General features: G+C 39.2%; 1 protein-coding gene across 1 annotated transcript; it reads right to left on the bottom strand.

Annotated features, from left to right (window-relative positions):
- Window positions 1–13,359: 13,359 nt before the first annotated feature.
- Window positions 13,360–17,258, bottom strand: exd1 (exonuclease 3'-5' domain containing 1). Its single transcript, XM_017491973.3, has one exon. The coding sequence runs from the start codon at window positions 17,109–17,111 to the stop codon at window positions 15,663–15,665; it is 1,449 nt and encodes a 482-aa protein (XP_017347462.1). The 5' UTR covers window positions 17,112–17,258; the 3' UTR covers window positions 13,360–15,662.
- Between the last annotated feature and the right edge of the window lie 2,536 nt (window positions 17,259–19,794).

Genomic DNA, 19,794 nt, shown 5'->3' with positions numbered 1-19,794 from the left:
AGTTTCCTCCGGGTACTCCAGTTTCCTCCTTCAGTCCAAAGACACGTGTTTTAGGTTGGCATTTCCAAATTGTCTGTAGTGTGTGCAATAGTGCCCTGCGGTGGGTTGGCACCCCATCCAGGGTGTCCCCCACCTTGTGCCCCGAGTTCCGTAGGATAAGCTCCAGGGTTCCTAGCTCCCCAGCGACCCTGTGTAGGAAAAGTGGTACAGAAAATGGATGGATGGATGAACATTGTTGTATTGACTTAAAAAAGAATGCAAAACAGAAGCATTTTCACTAGCAGTCTCAGACTTTTGGACCCCACTGTATATTGAATTCCTGACATGGTCGTTCAACAAAATATGTTGTTAGACAATAGAAAAAGAAATAGAGTATCAATATGCAAATTGGAAATGCCCCCAAGCCTACAGGTCCCCACCCCATTGTCCAGTGTTGCATGGTCTGTATTTGCATACTGATACCTGATAGGCTCTTATATTTTATGACACAACAACTCAACTTCAGAATTAACAGGCTGTGTCTGTCAGTTCTGTTTCTGATTTTAAATATTGATCCAATCAGAAATATCATATAATAATTAGTAAATATAATATTGAGCCATTTTAACCCATAACAAGGTTAAACTCATTTTACCAAAGAAATCAGACCAGGTCATGTTCGACATTCACTCTATTCCTTTAAAAAAAAAAAAAACTTTCTGTACAATTTTGTGTGTGCCCTTAAATTAAAGGTTCCCTGGATACCATTAGAGGTTACAAGGTGAACTACTGAAAATTCACTGTGGATGTTAAATCAACACTGATTTTTTGACACTGGTACTTTGGGAGCTAGCTAGCTGACATTTGTTTGGAGTTTTCTGAATTTCCTCTACATTTGCATATCTGAGCTGTAAAAAAAAAAAGGGGGGGGGGGGGTGTCTATAGTATGACTGGCAGAATATATAGAAACACAACCAAGAAGATTTTCTCACTTGCTCTGGTCATATTATGTGAGCAATTATGTTCCACAGCATTCCAAAAAAATATTTCAACATTATTTGTAATACGGAAAACAAAAATATTGACCATTGCACCTTTCACTGGTTAATCTAGATGTTTTATATATTCTGATTGTTTGATGTGATGGTTCTACGCAAAAGATGCATTTACAATCATGAAAAATCCAGAAACTCTGAATATGCAGTTTAAAATGTTCCTTATCCTGGTTAATCATAGTTGCAAGACCTGCATTTGCATATTGAACCTGATTGGCTGTCATGTTCTAATGATGTAATAACATGGTCCTGTCATGTGTTCATACTAACTAATATTTTTGAATGCAGCTTTGTGTGTGTGTGTGTGTGTGTGTGTGTGTGGGTGTGTGTGTGTGTGGGTGCTTTGACCATCTCCTCTGTGAAATAATTTAATCATAAAGAACACATTTTATAAAAATGTAGGGTGACATTTCATAAAATGTGTTGTAACACACTTGTCACAATACATTTTATAAAATGTAGGGTGACATTAAAGGTGACAGGGGATGAAACAGTGATTGAAGAAGAACACTTAACAGTAACTCAAGAGAGTCACTGTGTCAATTTAATCTTTCTACATTTTCCCAGAAGATTGAGAGGCATCAGGAAAAAAATAAAGTTTCTTAAGGTTGACTTAAGCTGTCTGAAAGCACTTCAAAGGCCTCACTGGGCTTCTTGTGGAAATTGAAACACAGCCTGGAGAACAGCTATTAAGTGTCAAGTAGGAGAGAAAGTTGATGGAAAATTCGAAATTGTTCCTCACAAAGAGCGTCTTCATACCTGATTTGTCCTCATCACCTCTCTCCTTCCTCTTCCTCCTCCTCCTCTCACTCTGCTTACGCCCTGACAGCTGGCGTGACCGGGCTGGAGCCATGAAATCCATCATCCCACTTCACCACGCCACTCGCCCTGTCTGATCAATGATAGCACTAATAATAACCTCCACACAGCCACCTCTGGCTCACTGCTGGAGAGGCACCGCTTGGTGCCATCGGTCCAGATTGCCTCGTCCGATTAAGAACCCATTACCAAACCTGTTTACTCATAAAACCCCTCAGGCTCAGCCCTGCTTTGTTTATGTAAGGTGACCTTCTAAAACTTTATTCACTGCAATTTTTATTTCTCTTTCATGTTTAATGCTATCAAGTGTTTACTTTAAAAAGGCCTTATGAACTTTATGTTGATGTATTATGTCCACAGACAGCCATTTTAAGATTTATAATATATATTTTTCTTAATTTATATTTGACCTCTATTATATTTTACCTAGGGGGGCACGGTGACTTAGTGGTTAGCATGTTTACCTCCAGGGTGGGGGTTCCATCCCTGCCTCCGCCCTGTGTGCACAGAGTTTGCATGTTTTCCCTGTGCTTCGGGGGTTTCCTCCGGGTACTCCGGTTTCCTCCCCCAATACAAAGACATTTATAGGCAGATTGGCATTTCTAAATTGTCCGTAGCGTGTGAATGTGTGAGTGATTGTGCCCTGAGATAGGTTGGCACCCTGTCCAGGGTGTCCCCCGCTTTGCGTCCCAGGCACAAAGATACGCTCCAGGCTCCCACAACCCTCTCTAGTATGGATGGATGGATATTTGACATTTTTTAGATATCAGATTACATCCCATTGAATTCTGGATTCTTATTGGTCAGAAGATGTTGATTAATTTTCTATAACTGCAGCTCTGACAGTAGTGCAGCTGCAAATCCCACGTGTGCTCGTTTTAAAACATTATCATTTCTGTAATACTAAAGTAAATATTGTTATTTAACCAAGAAAAAACATATAGTTACAATTTCTATAGTATTGTGAAGTTTTCAGTGAGGAGATGCTTATTTATCATTTATGGAAGCAGTCTCCAATGTCAGCGGTAGGACAGACCTGGATATGTCCTCTTGTGATAAGAGATATTGTATTTGCACAAAAAAGAAATGAATAAAAATTGCGATTTTGCGTGAGAGCAGAGAAAGGTGGCAGCACTGAAACTGAAAAGCTGCACTCCCACTAATATTCTTGCTTCATAAGGATAAGGATTCATTACAATTGATGCATAGCTATTATTTTAAATAATAGAATTACGGTTAAATACCCATATAACACCCATATCACATATCAAGTAATAACAGTTCCTAACAAATTCAACAGTTTCTTGAATTTCCCCTACAGAGGATCAATAAAGTTGCATCATATCTTATCTTTAAAAAATTAAATGTATGAATTTATGAGCTCTGCATTGTCCCTCAATTGTCTGGGGAAAAGGCGGACGTATGGTCACCCTAACAAAAGCATTTCGGACATTAACTTGTGTTCATTTCTACCAGGAAGTTGCTCGTTCACACAGAATAATGGACTTATTAAGGTCTTCATTTACATGTAAGTTTTGTGTTTTTTTACCCACACAGTGATGCAATTATGCCGCTTTGCTGGTAAAACTAACACGGGACACCTTATTAACTTCAAGAGAGAGAAAAAAAGAGAAGCTGATGCCAGAACGACTGTTTATGGCTACTATAACACAAGATATAACAGGAGCTAAGCTAACTTGCTTCTAAAGTTCTACAACATTAAATGTAACTATAAATAATAAAAGAAAGTATGACTTGTCCTTACTTTTTAAGGCAGTGCTATTCAGAACACACTAGGTCATAGTTTAAAATGGATCCCTGAGCTCATTTATCAATTTTATATATCACGTCTAATCGGAAAAATGCATGTTTTATTAATTCAGTGTTTCTGATCAACAAATTGTCCATGTGAAGGTTTTCACTCAAAGCTGATTATTATAAATGAAAATTAAATCTGTATTTCGATAATCAGAGCTCTGAGTGGTTAGAAATGTCAAAAAGATGGTTCATGTGGACATGTTTCTGCAACACTGAAGTGAATGTGAATGCGAAGCCTTTTTTTAAGCTTCATGGATTTTTAAGAGTCCATTCCTGAGTGGAAAAAAAAAGATCCTCAGTCGTTAGTGCTTCCTTAATAATCAGCACTCAGCAATCATTCTGTCTCATCACTTAGGGCTCTACAATCAGCCGAAGTGGATTTGCAGACGGAATGTTTTACCATTAAACTTGACCACAAACATGAACCAGACGCTCAAATCCAGCTTCGATGTGGCGTGTGACCCAATTACAGCACTCAAATAAAATCATCATTACAGCCTGGAGAAAAAACAGCAGCTCTTGCTTTTCTCTTTTCAGTCATCGGTTTCTCACCTCTGCACAGAGACAAACAGATCTTTAATCTTCCATAAACGGTAAATTAAATTGTACTGACTTCATTCACTCTGGAGTTCGTACCTGTAAGGATAATAAACGAATAATGAACAAGAAACAGTGCTCTGAAGTGGCGCTTTATTTACTCACTGTCATGGCTGCTCATGTTTTGATATTACCCTTACAGAAGAAAATATGCATGATAATACAAACATACATACATTTCACGTGTGATTATGTGAACGATACGTGATCACGTGCAAAACTAATCAGCGTTTCATATCATTACATGTCATGTAATGGAAAATGCACACGTGGCGTCATCTGAGTAATATGTGACCATGTGAAGAAGAATTGTCCTTGTCAGAAAATAACGAATCATGTGAAATAATCATGACAGAGCTAAACTTAAATGATTGTCCGTTATGAATAATATGTAATAAATAAAAAATGTGACCTATTTTAAAATATTGAGCGGAATCCATATTCCTGTCTGTATTCACAGTAGCCTAAAGAATTTACAGCCTACAAACTAACCCATGTTTTGAAAAAAAATAATAAACCTGTACCGCATTGACACGTGACGTGCAAGCCCGATTGTGTTTGCAGAGAAGAGGAGAAGTTTCATTAGTCTAGTAAGTCTATGTTTAAAAAAGAGCTACAATTATTTAGTACGCATCAATCTTATTCAAATAGCATCGGCGTAGACGTGGGCTTGGTTAAATGACTTTGATGAAGAAAGTCAACATATTCAACATAGTGGTGGCTTGGCGGTTAAGGCTCTGGGTTACTGATCAGAAGGTTGGGGGTTCAAGCCCCAGCACTGCCAAGCTGCCACTGTTGGGCCCTTGAGGAAGGCCTTTAACCCTCTCTGCTCCAGGGGGTGCTGTATCATGGCTGACCCTGCACTCTGATCCCAGCTTCCTGACATCTTGGGGTATGTGAAGAAAATAATTTCGCTGTAATGTATACGTAATAAATAAAGACTCATTAATGTAATGAAAGAAGGGGCTGCAGATAAGTTGCATGCAAAGGGTTGTTGTTGTTTTTTTTTGTCAGACTGGGTTGCCCCTCACCCACCCACAAAAGCAAACCACTACAGTATATGTTGTTGTTGTTGTTTTTTTTTGGAACACACAAAAAAAACAGGCCATCAATTTACATGTTCAATATAGTCCTTTTACAAATCGCTTGTCTAATGACCCTCATGGAAAGAGTGAAGTGTTTCCAGATGGCTGATATTTTCACTGTTGACCTGCTGCTCAAACTGAGTAACGCTGGAGAGCACATCATTGGACAATTACAATTAGCATCAAGGTTATTTGTACAGTGTTAGATTTGGCACTTATATTGCCCTCTGCTAATATTGGCACCCTTGGTAAATATGAGAAAAGAAGGCTGTGAGAAATTGTCTTTATTGTTTAACCGTTTGATCTTTTGTTTAAAAAATTCACAGAAATACTCTGCTCTCATGGATATCAAACAATTACAAACACAACACAGATTTATCCAAAAAAAAAATCTTTGTTAAATTTAGGTGTGCAACAATTATTGGCATCATTTTAGTCAATACTTTGTGCTACCTCCCTTTGCCAAGATAACAGCTCTGGGTTTTCTCCTATAATGCCTGATGATGTTGGAGAATACATGGCAAGGGATCTGAGACTATTCCTCCATACAGAATCTCTCCAGATCCTTCACATTTCAAGGTCCACGCTGGTGGACTCTCCTCTTCAGTTCTCCCCACAGGTTTTTTATGGGGTTCAAGTCAGGGGACTGGGATGGTCATGGCAGGATCTTGATTTTGTGGTCAGTCAACCATTTATGTTGATTCTGATGTATGTTTTGGATCATTGTCCTGCTGGAAGATCCAACCACGGCCCATTTTAAGCTTTTAAGAGTCCATGATGCCATGTATCCTTACAAAATGTCCAGGTTCTCTGGCAGAAAAACAGCCCCAAAAGATTAAAGAGCCAACACCATATTTAACTGTGGGCATGAGGTACTTTTCCATATGGCTACCTCTCTGTGTGCACCAAAACCTCATCTGGTGTTTTTTGCCAAAAAGCTCTACTTTGGTTTCATCTGACCATAGAAGCCGATCCCATTTGAAGTTCCAGTAGTGTCTGGCAAACTGAAGACGCTCGAGTTTGTTTTTGGATGAGAGTAGAGGCTTTTTTCTTGAAGCCCTTCAAACAACTTGTAGTGATGTAGGTGAATTTGGATTGTAGTTTTGCAGACTTTCTGACCCCAAGATGCAACTAACTTCTGCAATTCTCCAGCTGTGATCCTTGGAGATTTTTTGGCCACTCGAACCATCCTGTTCACAGTGTGTTGAGACGATATAGACACATGTCCAGTTCCAGATTGATTCATAACATTTCCACGTGACTGGAACTTCTTAATTATTGTCCTGATGGTGGAAATGGGCATTTTCAATGTTTGTGCTAATTTCCTATAACCCCTTCACATTTTGTGAAGCTCAACAACCTTTTGTCGCACATCACAGCTATATTCCTTGGTCTTACCCATTGTTATGAATGACTAAAGGAATTTGGCCCATGTGTTACCTCATATTCATGCCCCGTTCTTTTGGTATATTTTTGAGTACCTTGCAGCATACTCTGATATTAAAATGTGATGCTCCTTCACAAAATGCTTAAAGGCTGTCAGGTCTGATATAGTCTTTTAAATATTTTGCAATTTGCCATCACACCCCTCACCTGCTCCCCCTTGCAATTCCTAATACTTCTGCCTTAAGACAATATTAAGGAAACGTGTATTTTTGTGTCTTGAAGTTGTGGATGACTTTGACATTTCGTGTTTTGTTTAGCTGAGTACTCTCCTTTGATTCTTTCCTAAATTTTACTTTATGTGGAAGCCCGTTTTCTACCAGGTCAAAGACAAAAACGATTATATATTTTTTCTCTTTCTGCCAGAGTTAAATGGCATTTTCTCAAAATTCTGTCATAATTGTGACTTTTTATCTTAAAATAATGACTTATTATCACAAAGTAATTACCTTCACACACACACACACACACACACACACACACACACACCCCTAACTGGTATTACTTATTATCAGAGGTGGAAAGTAACGAAGTAATATTTTGCCCACGTTTCTTGACGACTAATTTAACATCCCTAATGAAAATGAGTGTGTGATTAGAGGCAGACATCTTTTGCATTGAGACTCTTTCTTGTACTTTCACTTTTGTACTTATAAGTGGATTTTAGGGCTTTGTACTTTTTCATTCTAACTTGAATAAAGAACTGGAAGGTGTACTTCTTTAGTTTTTACTTATTATACAGGTTAGCATTTTCACTTTTACTTGAGTAATAGCTTTGTGTACCATTTCCACCTTGGGGAATGTGCTATTATAGGAAAATAATCCCCCCACCACATCACTCTGTGTTTTAGTATAAGTACACAGGGTTTATTACTTACATACAGTAAGCAAGACAAAAGCAAAAAATGCATCAACATTAAAGTCCCCATGAAATCCAAATTGAAGTTTTGTGGTTTTTAGTAAGGATATGTTCGCCTTATGGTTATCTATAAGCCAGTGTGCCCCAAAACCAATGACAAAATTCACATTTAGAAGATATATGTATTTTAAAGAGTCTTTCTCTCTCTCTCTACCACCAATATGGATCAACAATTTTGATGAAATTATTCTACACTTCAGCTTCTCATCAGATTTTATGTCCAATCAAATGCCCTCTAGAATCTGAAGTGTCCCGCTCCCAACATTATAAATATCACCGAAGTTGAGCCATTGTTGAGCGAGAGAAATCATATCAGAAAGCAAATGTTGAAAATGTGTCTTTGGCTGTTCGAACGTGCGTGTTTTATTCAGCTTTCCAACTGTAAGTTGGTTAAAAAGGAAATGGCTTGAATTCATTCACTTTATTGCTTGGGCTCGTGTCCATGGTAACAGTCAAGTACGACTTAGCCCGGGCTGTGAGGTAAGCTAAACGCTATTGGCGAATTAAAAAGTGTGAGGAGCCACTTGATATGTCCCACCTTGACTTGCTGTTTCAGTGCCAATTACGTCAAGTTACATGTACTTCACAGGGACTTTAAGGACTCTTCATTGTCCCTCTATGGGAACCCTTAATGGTTCTATGTAGTGACCTATAACAGGATGTTTTCATGTTAGAAAAGGTTTTTAGACACCATTCATTAGAACCTCTTACTTATCCAATGAACCCGTAAAGAAAGAACCCTTTTTTTTTTTTTACGCAAGAGTGTATCCAAAATGTTAATATAATAGTTGAGATAACTATAGAAATGAGGATATCTTACAGTTCATCATGATGCAATTACCCTGATACATTGCAAAATATTGTAATAAAATTGTGACACTTTCTTCATCCTTGTGCTCTTTTTCCAAGGTAAAATAGTTCCTAATGGACCACTATTGTCTCTCCAACTGATAACTACAATGGAGGTGCAAAGCCCTGCTAGGAAACTTGAAAGGGGAAAATAGATGGATTTCCATCCACGTCGCCATTAATAAATCTCTCCTCTTATCAGTGAGCTTGAGTCTCTGCCCACTGCCAGGCAGACCCCCCTGCACCCGTAATTTCCATTAAAAGTCTGGATGGTCTGTTCAGGGCCAAGGGCAAGTGGGAGACCTGTTACACTTTACAGCTTTAGTTTGGAAAAAGTTGACAGTGGACTGACGTAGCAGTTCAGCCTTAAATAAAAAATGTCTCCAAAGTTCACTCTTATCACATATATCGTCGATCAGCTGAGACATGTCTGGTGTCTAAATTTGCTTCTTTAGTTTTTCTCTGCTACAAGCATTATGTAGCTAACAAGTAATGGCAGCTTATAGCATCCAGTTTGACATAATAAAAACTGCATGTCTGAGTCACAAATGATCAGTTTTTAGTTAACATGTAACCAAGTAGTTGAGATGTGATGTGAAGGATTTGAGGTCATGTGATCATTGAATAAAAGCTGATTGCATGTTAGCACATCATTCTCCTTACTCACTGACTTCATATTACAAGTTCATAAAAGTACCATTCTAAATAATTGTTAACTTTTTCCCCAAGATTCTTTGAGGTAAATTAATTTTAATGTCAATTTCATGTTAAACTTGTAATTAATCAGTGTGCTAATAACTGCCGTTAGTTAACTTTAATCTAACTAGCCAATGGTACATAAATAATGCTACCAGCCATTTTTTCCAGATGATTTGCTTCTGTTCATTAGGAGATTAGGTGTATTTCGAAGGACACTTACTCGATAACCCATACATTGCTTAAAACCCCTAACTTTCTAGTATAAATACTAACACTTGTAGCAAGTACAACCTGAGTTACTTGAGTTTGTGCAAAATTATGGCACACGCTGGAACATAATACCTGAAAGCATGTAGCTGTGGTTCAATAGACTGCAAAATTTCTCTCTCTTTTTTTCAAGTTTCTAATTTACATTTTTATTTAGTCTCTATTCGACCTGTGGATCACCTGTGGATTTACAAGGATAAAAGATATATATATATATATATATATATATATATATATATATATATATATATATATATATATATAGATAGATAGATAGATAGATAGATAGCTATAGATATAGATATATAGAGAGATATATATATAGATAGATAGATAGATAGATAGATAGATAGATAGATAGATATACATAATGTAAATGTATTGTTATATTGTATTGTACTACCCTGTATTTCAATATATACCCCTATTTGGACAGTATTGGATTTACAGGTGAGCTAGGGTAATACTCTGTCAATTTATTTCCAGCCCGATGGCTATGTCCTGTGTTTTTCTTCCTCCTCCTGTAAGAAACCTCCAGCCTGAATTGCCTTTTGTTTTGCAGGAAACTCAGCAGTGGTCTGATCATTTTAGTTACATCTTGACCTATTTACTTCCCATATAAGGGAAGAATCATACAGAGAGTCTTTAAAATAAACCGAGAAACAGCAGCTTATCTAAACTATATGGCCAAAAATATGTGGACCTTCCCGTCACAACCATATGTGCTTGTTGAACATCTCGTTCCAGATTGCTGTTATAATAATCTCCATTCTTCTGGAAGGCTTTCTACTAGATTTTGAAACATGGCTTTGGGGATTTTTGTGTGGGGATTTTTGTGTGGAGCTCATTCAGCCGCAAGAGCATTAGTGAGGTCAGGAACTGATGTTGAGGTGAGGAGGCCTACAGTGCAGTCAGTGTTCCAGTTCATCCCAAAGATATTCTGTGGGGTTGAGGTCAGGGCTCTGTGCAGGCCATTCAAGTTCTTCAACACTGTCTTTGGCAAACCGTGTCTTTATGGAGCTTTGTCTTTGTCCACAGGAGCAATGTCATGCTGGAACCTGTTTGGTCATCTTAATTCTAGTGAAGAGAAATTGTATTGCTACAGAATACAAAGACATTTGTGGGTTTGTGGCAACGGTTTAGGGAAGCTCCACGTACAGGTGTGATATAAGTTCACCAAGTTGATCTATATGGCTAGAAACATCCTCAGATTTGTACTGTCTGTAGTGTCCTACTTAAGAAATATTTTTGGCAATCATGAAATGATGGATGCACTGGAAGAACAGTTTCTAAAACTCACTTTATCTATGTACTATCTTTACTGGGAGATTAATCAAAAGAAAGAGCACAGCACCACAAATTGATGAAATTGACCGTGACAGCTACAGCTGGTATAACGCCTCACTTTTATGAGCATATGCCACAATATCATGAGAATAGTGTGCTATAAATAAATTCATAATCCAGTGATATGGACATACCACCATGAGTGAGTAAACATTCCTGGTTCACATATAGACGGATGTAGGCCTGTACACCTGGTCTTATGAAGGAGATGAGAAAATGTTTTATTACAGACTTCAAAAATGAATCCTGACGGAATCCCATATAGACAGTGCACCAAAAGGAATTCCTTGAACATCCTGTACAACCCTTGTACAAGATATAATGGAGTGTCTGAGTGTGGAGCTCTTTGATGGACAGGTGTTTGTTTATGGTGTGTATTCCTGCCTTGTGTTCCAGATCCACCATGGGCCTGATCATGAGTGAATTGATATAAAATCCAACTTTAATACACAAGTGATATCCAACTCTAGCTCGAAAACCATGTTACATGTCAGGAGTGGTGGAAAGAGTACAAAACACACTGACATGAGTAGAAGTGCTGCTACTGTTTTAATAATTCACTTCATCAAGAAAATTAAAAAAAAAAAACTCAAAGTAAATAAATCAATGGAGAAAAACAGCTTAAGTAATTATTTTAGAAGTTACTTGTTTACAATGAATATATCTATCAAAATAAATAAATAAATAAATAAAAATGTTCTACATTTGATGAATGCAGTTTGAACAGTCATATGGACTACCTAAGTGAGCTATGCTGAAGTAAACAAACACCACATCCATTATCACAGTATAAGGTAACGTTTGCTGTCTAACTAACTTAGCCTAATGCCAATTCAATAGCTTGCTAGGGTCATTAGCTAGCTAGCTAGCTAGCTTATGCTAATTCATACATGTTTCCAAGTAGTTAGCTATGTAACAAAGTTGCCTCTTACACAGTATCCTGAATGTTTCCTAGCAAGACCTAGACATATATTAATACAAAAGCTATTCACTACCAAACATCTTAGATAGGTAGGGACATCTTAGATGTCATGCAGATTCACTTTTATACTGTAAAACTTTAAAAGTTCAGCCAAGTTTGTATAGCTTACATAGCTAGCTAAAGGCTTACCTTTACAGGTTTCTGCAGGTTGGATTCTGAGCTGTAAAATGCTGATATTGCATAATTTTCAGATTATCATAGAACATTCAAAACTGAAGATTTGATCAATTGGGGCTGGGATGCTCATCTGTCTCCACTGTCACAGACATTGCTGCTGCTGACTAAGCATTTGGCCCCTGAAGTGTAGAGTTTTGGCAGGAAACTGCTTTATTTTCGATTGGTTCTCGAAATTGAATTATCGAAAATGTGCACATGCTGTCTTTTAACTGGTGCAGTTGGTAGAGTTGCTGTCGTACATTTCCAGGATCTCTGGGTCTGATCCTGCGTGCTCTGTGATCCAGGTTACTGTCTGTGTGGGGTTTCACGTGTTGTTTACTCAAGTAAAAGTAATATGAATTTATTAGATATTTTTTATAGAGTACCATTACAGTAAAGCAAGTGCTCAAGTATTATAAGGAGAGAGCATGTAGTTCATTATTTTCCACCCCTGTATGTCAGGCAGAACGGCAGCTCAGGCACAGATATGAGTTTATACCGGAAAGTTGACATTTAATACAAAGAAAGTGTGGATTCACTGATAATGTACAGTCACTGAACTAGCTTTTAAAAATAAAGACGGCCACAGCTAGTATTTTATATTTATTTATTTCTCTAATCAAGTGTTCATTTAAAATACATTTGATTGTAGAGTAAAGGGTAATTTCTCTAACTCAATGTAGTTCGTTGGTTGAACTTAATTTCAGTAGAAGTTATCATAACTCAAAAAGATTGATGCACACTGTTGCTTTCATTTTTTTTGTTGAGCCAATACATTTGTTTTTAGAGTGTGGATCATTTCAAGTATGTGCACACAGCTTTATCCATATCAAAGTTTCAGCTATCGCAGCTGTTAAAGTAAGTGTTTCTGTTGCAATTTACAGCTCCATTAAGACTCTGTTAACTTCCCTGAGGTGGTCTAATCTGTTCTGTGAAGCTGCGCGCTGATGGAGAAGCGTTCCCATTGACAACAGGGGCAGGGGAGTACTGATCGGAAGGTCAGGGGTTCAAGCCCTGGCGCTGACAAGCTGCCACTGTTGGACTCTTGAGAAAGGCCCTTAACCCTCTCTGCTCCAGGGGCAACTTATGCCCTGTGAAGGAAAAGAATTTCACTGTATTTCATATAGGGTACCCACAGAGCCTGGGCCAGCCCTGACGTCACTTGGTATTGTACATAGATGGGTTTGTTAGCAAAAAATAAAAAAAGTGCAATCATTAATAGAAGGTATGGAGTCATTATGCAATGTTTTCAGATTACATAAAAACCTTTTCTTTTACATCTGTGAAAAAGACACTATTGTTCTCTTTGAAATGTCTTTTTTATTTTCTCTTTACAGCTAGTGTGAGGACATATAGCAGGACAAAAAAGTTCCTTATAGCTCCTTATAACTAAGCAAAGTGTCATGCTTTGGCCTTCAAAGAGGTCAAGAGAAGGTCGCATCCATCACCGGTGGAAAAAAGGCCTTGTGTCCGTCCTCCTGCTCTCTCACAGCACCTGAGTGATGACGGCCTTGCTCCAGATAAGAGCTGATCCATTGGCCTGATTTGTGGGCTGCAGACCAATTTCAATACCCGTCTGTGTGCTGATAGATGAGACCTGCCTTTGATAAAGGGCCAATTTGCTGCAGGGCCAATGGGAACGGAATTGCTGCAGTTGCCTTTATTTTGTCTTTCTCCGCAATTCAGACAGGAGTAGAGCTAAAGAACAGAGAGAGATAGAGGGGAAAAAAAACATAGAGTGGCAGGAAGCTTAAATTACCACCGCCTCTTTATTTGTGGCAAAGACAAAGCTATCTTTTTCTTTAGGTTAGTGACTCAATTGTGGGGAATTTCTCAGACGTTTAAGGTTTCAGACGTTTGCAGATAGAAACACATGTGGTAATACGATAACATCTCCATGGAAATCTTTCAGCATCACGCTGTGGTTGAAAACAACAGTTCTTGCAGGAGTAAACAAACAGGGGGAGGGATGTTAGGTCATTTCCTGCTTCTAACTTCCTAATGAGAGTATATGGGAGAAGAAGGACATCTATGGACAGGAAATTCATTACAGTGGAGGAGAGAAAGGAGAGACAGTTAATCTGCCATCGACATACTGGTTGCCCTCAGTTTAGAGAGCATCATTAAATAGAAGCTAAATTTACTACAAGTGTGATGATGATGAAAATGGGGCTGTACTGTATGCAGGGGGATAAAATGACAAGAAATAAATGCAACATGTCTTTCATTGGCATCCGATAATAATCTGAATGACTTATTCCAAACAAAATCTAATCACATAAACAGATCAGTCTCACTCAAACATGAAGTCAGAGGGAGAACGTATGAGAGTCTTTAATACTCATACTCTTAATCAGTTACATTTTATTAAAACCCCTACACCCTTTTTACTACTTCCCTATTCATTTCAAATCAAAGATCATTAATATATACACTCCCTGTCCACTTTATTAGGAACATTCATGCAGTTATCTAATCAACCAGTCATGTGGGTTACAGCTTTTCTTCTGTTGCATAGCACTTACACTGGAGACTCCGTCCATAAATATGAAGTAAATATTTATGGAATATTTAAGTAAATATTTCCTCACATAAAATGTCACCATATCAACAACCACACGTTTGTCTTTGTTAAATAAGATATTTTTAATCGGATTATTATTCATTTTAGTATACGTGGATTATCTGGCATGATGAGCTGTTACTATACAAACGATGACGTATATAAATCTGTAATTTGCAGCTGCACTACTGTCAGAGCTCATGTTATAGAAAATGAACGAGAATTCATGATTCAACAGTGCTGAATTGTACAAGTAGGTCTATCATCTCCGACTGCAGTTCGGATAAAAGCGTTTGCTTAAAAGAATAAACGCAAACGGATTAATCACTCAGCTGAACAATGGGCTGTGAAGATATCTGTAAAGGATGGATGCCCTCAGTTCAGGTCTTTTTAATTAAAGTGCTGTAGTGCCTCTTCATTAAACTCTTTTATACACACTTGTGTAAAGGGTGAAAATGACAGTACGCTCCGACAGGGCTACGCCTCAGGGATCACTTCATTATGGAGTGACTTTTTCAGCCACACACTGTGTTAGTGAAAGAAAGAACATCAGTTAGTGTGAGGTTTAACAGTTGCAGACCGCTGGGCCTGTCCACGCTGACTGAACGGCACATGATTAAACACGACATTGAACATTTATTGTAATGAGGTACAGTAATGAAAACAAGAACATTACATCATTCCCGCTGAATTATTAATGCGCTCAGAGAGCTAAAGGAACATTTAACACTAATTATTAATCAGCCACTCGTTAACTAAACAGATTAAACTCAGCAGGTTTTGTTTTTTAATTCTGTAAGCAACACTGCCCTCTACGAACACAACAATAGTACTGCAGCTCGGTCAGAAATTAAACTTCAGCTTGAAAATTCAAACTTTCAACGTTCTTATTATCTCAAATAAAAAGTTTAGGTGACAAGGCAGAGTCAGAAAATGAAACAAAACTAAATTATTTCTGACCTTAATTTTAACCACAGTCAAAAGCAACATGCTTAAACAAATGTTTAAATACCCATACAACAACAAGCAAGTTCACCAAGGCTTCTATATAGTGTTTTTTTTTTTTCCCCCTATAGATTTTGGGCTACAACGATCTGTTAAAGAGTCCTCTCCCCATGACGGGTACCGAACAGGCGCCATTTTGAGCTACGCCCCCCATGATGGAGACGGGCCCCGTCTCTGCAGTGCTTTTCTGGAGTAGCGCATTTTCTCTGAAGGGTACTACTGGGGCAGGAAGTACAAACCCCCTCCCTATATTTGGCATAGTAGTGACATCTTTATCCGGCACACTTCCTCCTCTTAGTGTTGACTTTTCAGCAGGACAGGGACACTTTTCTGCAGCATCCAGGCTGGAATCCAGGATCTCCGGCTGTTCCCGAATCTCCGAGTCTGGCTCTGAAGTCGGCTTGACGTTGTAGCGGTCCAGAAGTCCATCCTCTGTGATGTTATAGTGGTCCACAGCCCATTTCCGCCGATCACATTTGATCACCTCAATTTCACGCAGCTCCTGAGGGAGCTCGAGGCCAGTCTTGCCGAAGTCCAATGTGCATAAAGGGTTTTCCTGACCGGTCTTTAGATAGGTGTCCACCAGACTGGTGTAGTCAGACATCAGGGCGTCCAAAAGCATAAGACGAAGCGGCTGCAGGTGGATCACAGACAATGCCATGACTTTTAGGAGCGGCGCAGGGCAAGGACGGATGTACCAGACTTCTTTGTCTTCCCTACAGAGCTGATCCTTGATGTTCAGAGAGGACAGACGGTATAACGGCATTTTTAAGTGACCGGTGATGACCTCCTGGAGCGTGCTCACCCGTGTGGGCAGGAAGCCCCCTGTCTCTGTGTAGAAGTGCATGACATCAGCAACTTGCGTGTCAAACACGTTCGTCAGTTTCACGCCAAACTGCACCATCAGACACCCAGAGATCCTCCGGCAGTCGTGCATGACTTTCAGGATGTTCTCGCTCCCCAGAATGTTAGACAAACCATTTCTAAAAGCTCGAGCTCCGAGCAACAGGATGTCAAAGAGATACACCTTGTTTTTAGTCGCCACCTGCAGCCAGCAGAGCCTCTCATTCTGGAAAGCACCAACTCCATCCAGCCCAAGCCCTATCACCCGCTGCTTCCGGATGTGCATCAGTGCAGGTCCAAACTTCTCATGGAACTCATCTACAACCATATAGTTCACAAACTGCTCATCCTCCTCATCATCACCATCTCCATCACCTAACAGCGTGCTCCTGTAGGGCTGATACTCAGCCAGGCTCAGCTGACCCACCTTCTCATGATCCTCATCACCCAGGAGGTCTCTGTTAGAGGAGGAAGTAAACTCAATATTCAGGATTTCTTGTCCGAAGAAGAGTTTAGCTCCGAGAAACCGGCTGTTGCTCTGAACTTCAACCACATCCTCTAAAATGATAGTTTTGTTCAAATTAATGCGCTGCACAACGCCCTCAAATGTGCTGCCTTTTGTTGTAAGTCGGATGCGTTTCCTTTTAAAGCTCTCTAAAAACTGATAGTGCTCCAAAGACACCATTTTATATATCTATAACGTTAAAACAAACAAACAAACAAACAAAAATAACATCTTCGTGATCTCGTGGGCTTCGCTCGTGGTTTGAGTTACCGCTGTTTGTGTGTCGTAAACGGTGACGTAAATTCGTCACGAGCAGCGCTGTCAGAAAGAGAGAGTTGCGACACGCTTTGATCAAGCTGCAACGCAGTCACGTGGTTCATGTGGCTCTAAATAGTTTTGTTGTTGTTGTTGTTGTTGTTTGTTTGTTTGTTTGTTTGTTTGTTTAATTTTCAAAATTACAAATCCGACCAACATGGCAACTTCCAAAAAAAAAAAAAAAAAACGTAAAAGACAAAATACGGAAGCAAGGTGCAAATCATAAATACAAGCATACAGGTCATAAACATAAAGAGAGAGACTAAAATAAAATCACAGCACGATTGAATGGACAAATAAATACATTATATGCGAAACAAACAAGACAATCCAGTTTAACCTCTAATTGGGGTCCAATTAAATGGCAAGACTGACATAAGTGTATGGAGTAAATTGGCTTTCCTGGATTTAATTACTGAGTGAATCCAAATAAAGAGACAACACTTTCAGAAATACAATGAAATGTGGGGTATTTATTTTTTGTTACTTTCGTTTATGTAGAAAGAATTTAGTTTAAATTATTAGGTTATCATATATTTAAAAATTTTAATTTAAAAAATCCAGCTTTCTGTCCTCCATTATAAGTGCATGTATACAGGGGCAGTGGTGGCTTGGCGGTTAAGGCACTGGGTTACTGCTCAGAAGCACGGGAGCTCAAGCCCCGGCACTGCCAAGCTGCAACTGTTGGGCCCTTAAGCAAGGCCCTTAACCCTCTCTGCTCCTGGGGCACTGTATCATGGCTGACCCTGCACTCTGACCGCAACTTCCTAACATGATGGGGTACGCAAAGGACAGAATTTCACTGTGTAAGACTTTTTAAAGTGGTTATATTTCTTTAGAAATACTGCAACATGCATAAAAGTGACAGAAACGTGAAGAGATTGTCCATGAGTGTCCGTGAGCTGTCAGTGAGGTGACCAATATGTTGGAATTAGGGTGTGGGTGTTGGTGAAGGCATGAGTCAAAGAGTGCCAAAAAAGAGTAATGACTGGATTACAGTTTTTTTAGGATCATGATGGCCCGAAGGAAGAAACGGTTCTTCAAACAGCTAGTTCTGAATTGAATACTGCAGTACCATCTGCCTGATGTCAGTCTGCTAAACAGTCTGTGTGCTGGGAGAGCCTTCCTCAGACATTGTGTACGGAAGATGTACTGTAAGACTGGGAGTTTGTTGGCAATAATGAGTTCAGCTGCTCTCATGACTCCTGGAGGGATTTGTGTTCGCATAGGGAGCAGCTGCCAAACCAGTCAGTCATGCACCCAGTCAGAATGCTCACTCTGTTTCATTTGTAGAAATTGGTCAGGATGATGGTTGGGGGGAGACCAAAATTCCTGAGACTCCACAGGAAGTAGAGTTGCTAACGAGCAGATTTCACCACTGTCTTTGTGTGACGAGACCAGGCCAGGTCGTTGGTGAGATGCACACCGAGGAACTTGATACTCCTGACTTTTCCCACAGAAGCCCCACTGATATATAAGGGGGCACAGCCATCCTCCTGCCACCTCCTGTAGTCCACGATTGTCTCATTAGATTTGCTGATGTTGAGGCAGAAGTTGTTGTTGTTGCACCACCCTGATAACACTCTGACCTCATCTCTGTACAGTACACTGTCATCCCTGATGAGGCCCAGGATGGTGGCGTTGAAAATGATGGAGCTGTGCTTGGCGTCACAGTCGTGAGTGAACATGGAGTACAGGAGGGGGCTGAGACCACATCCCTGTGGACCTCCTGTGTTCGGAGACAGTGTGGCGCAGATGCAGTAACCGACTTTCATCACCTGGGGTTTGCTTGTCAGAGAGTCTATAATCCAATTGCACAGATGAGTGTTCAGTCCTACGTCCTTGAGGTTATTTAATAATTTTAAGGTTATTTAAACAAAAATAACACTAATCAGTGTAAAAAAAAACAGTATGTATTTCTAAAATAAAGACAACGCAACACACATTTTATTATACAGTATAAATATTATAATGTAATATCACCATTATAAAAAAATAATTGCTAACAACATAAATGCATTCAGGTAAAAACAAGTGATGTATACTCAGCAAAAAAATGTCCCTTTTTCAGGAGACTGATTTTAAAGATAATTTTGTAAAATAAAAAATAAGCTTTACAGATTTTTACTGGAAAGGGTTTAAACGATGTTTTTCATGCTTGCTCAATGAACCATAAACAATTATTGCACATGCACCTGTTGAACAGTCATTAAAACACTACCAGTTTACAGGCGCTAGGCGATTAAGATCACAGTTACAATAACTTATAGGACACTAAAGAGACTTTTCTACTGTCTCTGAAAAACACCAGACGAAACATGCCTAGGGTTCCTGCTCACCTGCATGAACATGCCATAGACCTGCTGCAGGAGGCATGAGGACTGCAGATGTGTCCAGAGAAATAAACTGCAATGTCTGTAATGTAAGACGCCTAAGACGGTGCTACAGGGAGAGAGGAAGGACAGCTGATCGTCCTTGCAGTGGAAAATTACATGTAACCATGTGTTCCCCCAGACGTGATCAAGAACTTGCTGACACCTTGGTGGAA

Source organism: Ictalurus punctatus, chromosome 18 (assembly GCF_001660625.3).
Source record: "Ictalurus punctatus breed USDA103 chromosome 18, Coco_2.0, whole genome shotgun sequence".
Classification (NCBI taxonomy): domain Eukaryota; kingdom Metazoa; phylum Chordata; class Actinopteri; order Siluriformes; family Ictaluridae; genus Ictalurus; species Ictalurus punctatus.
The sequence above is the reverse complement of the archived record's forward strand: the minus strand, read 5'-3'. Positions and strand labels throughout refer to the sequence as shown.

What these genes read in the sequence shown, in the direction of transcription:
- exd1 (XM_017491973.3), bottom strand. Translation starts at nt 17,111, where the DNA reads ATGGTGTCTTTGGAGCACTATCAGTTTTTAGAGAGCTTTAAAAGGAAA.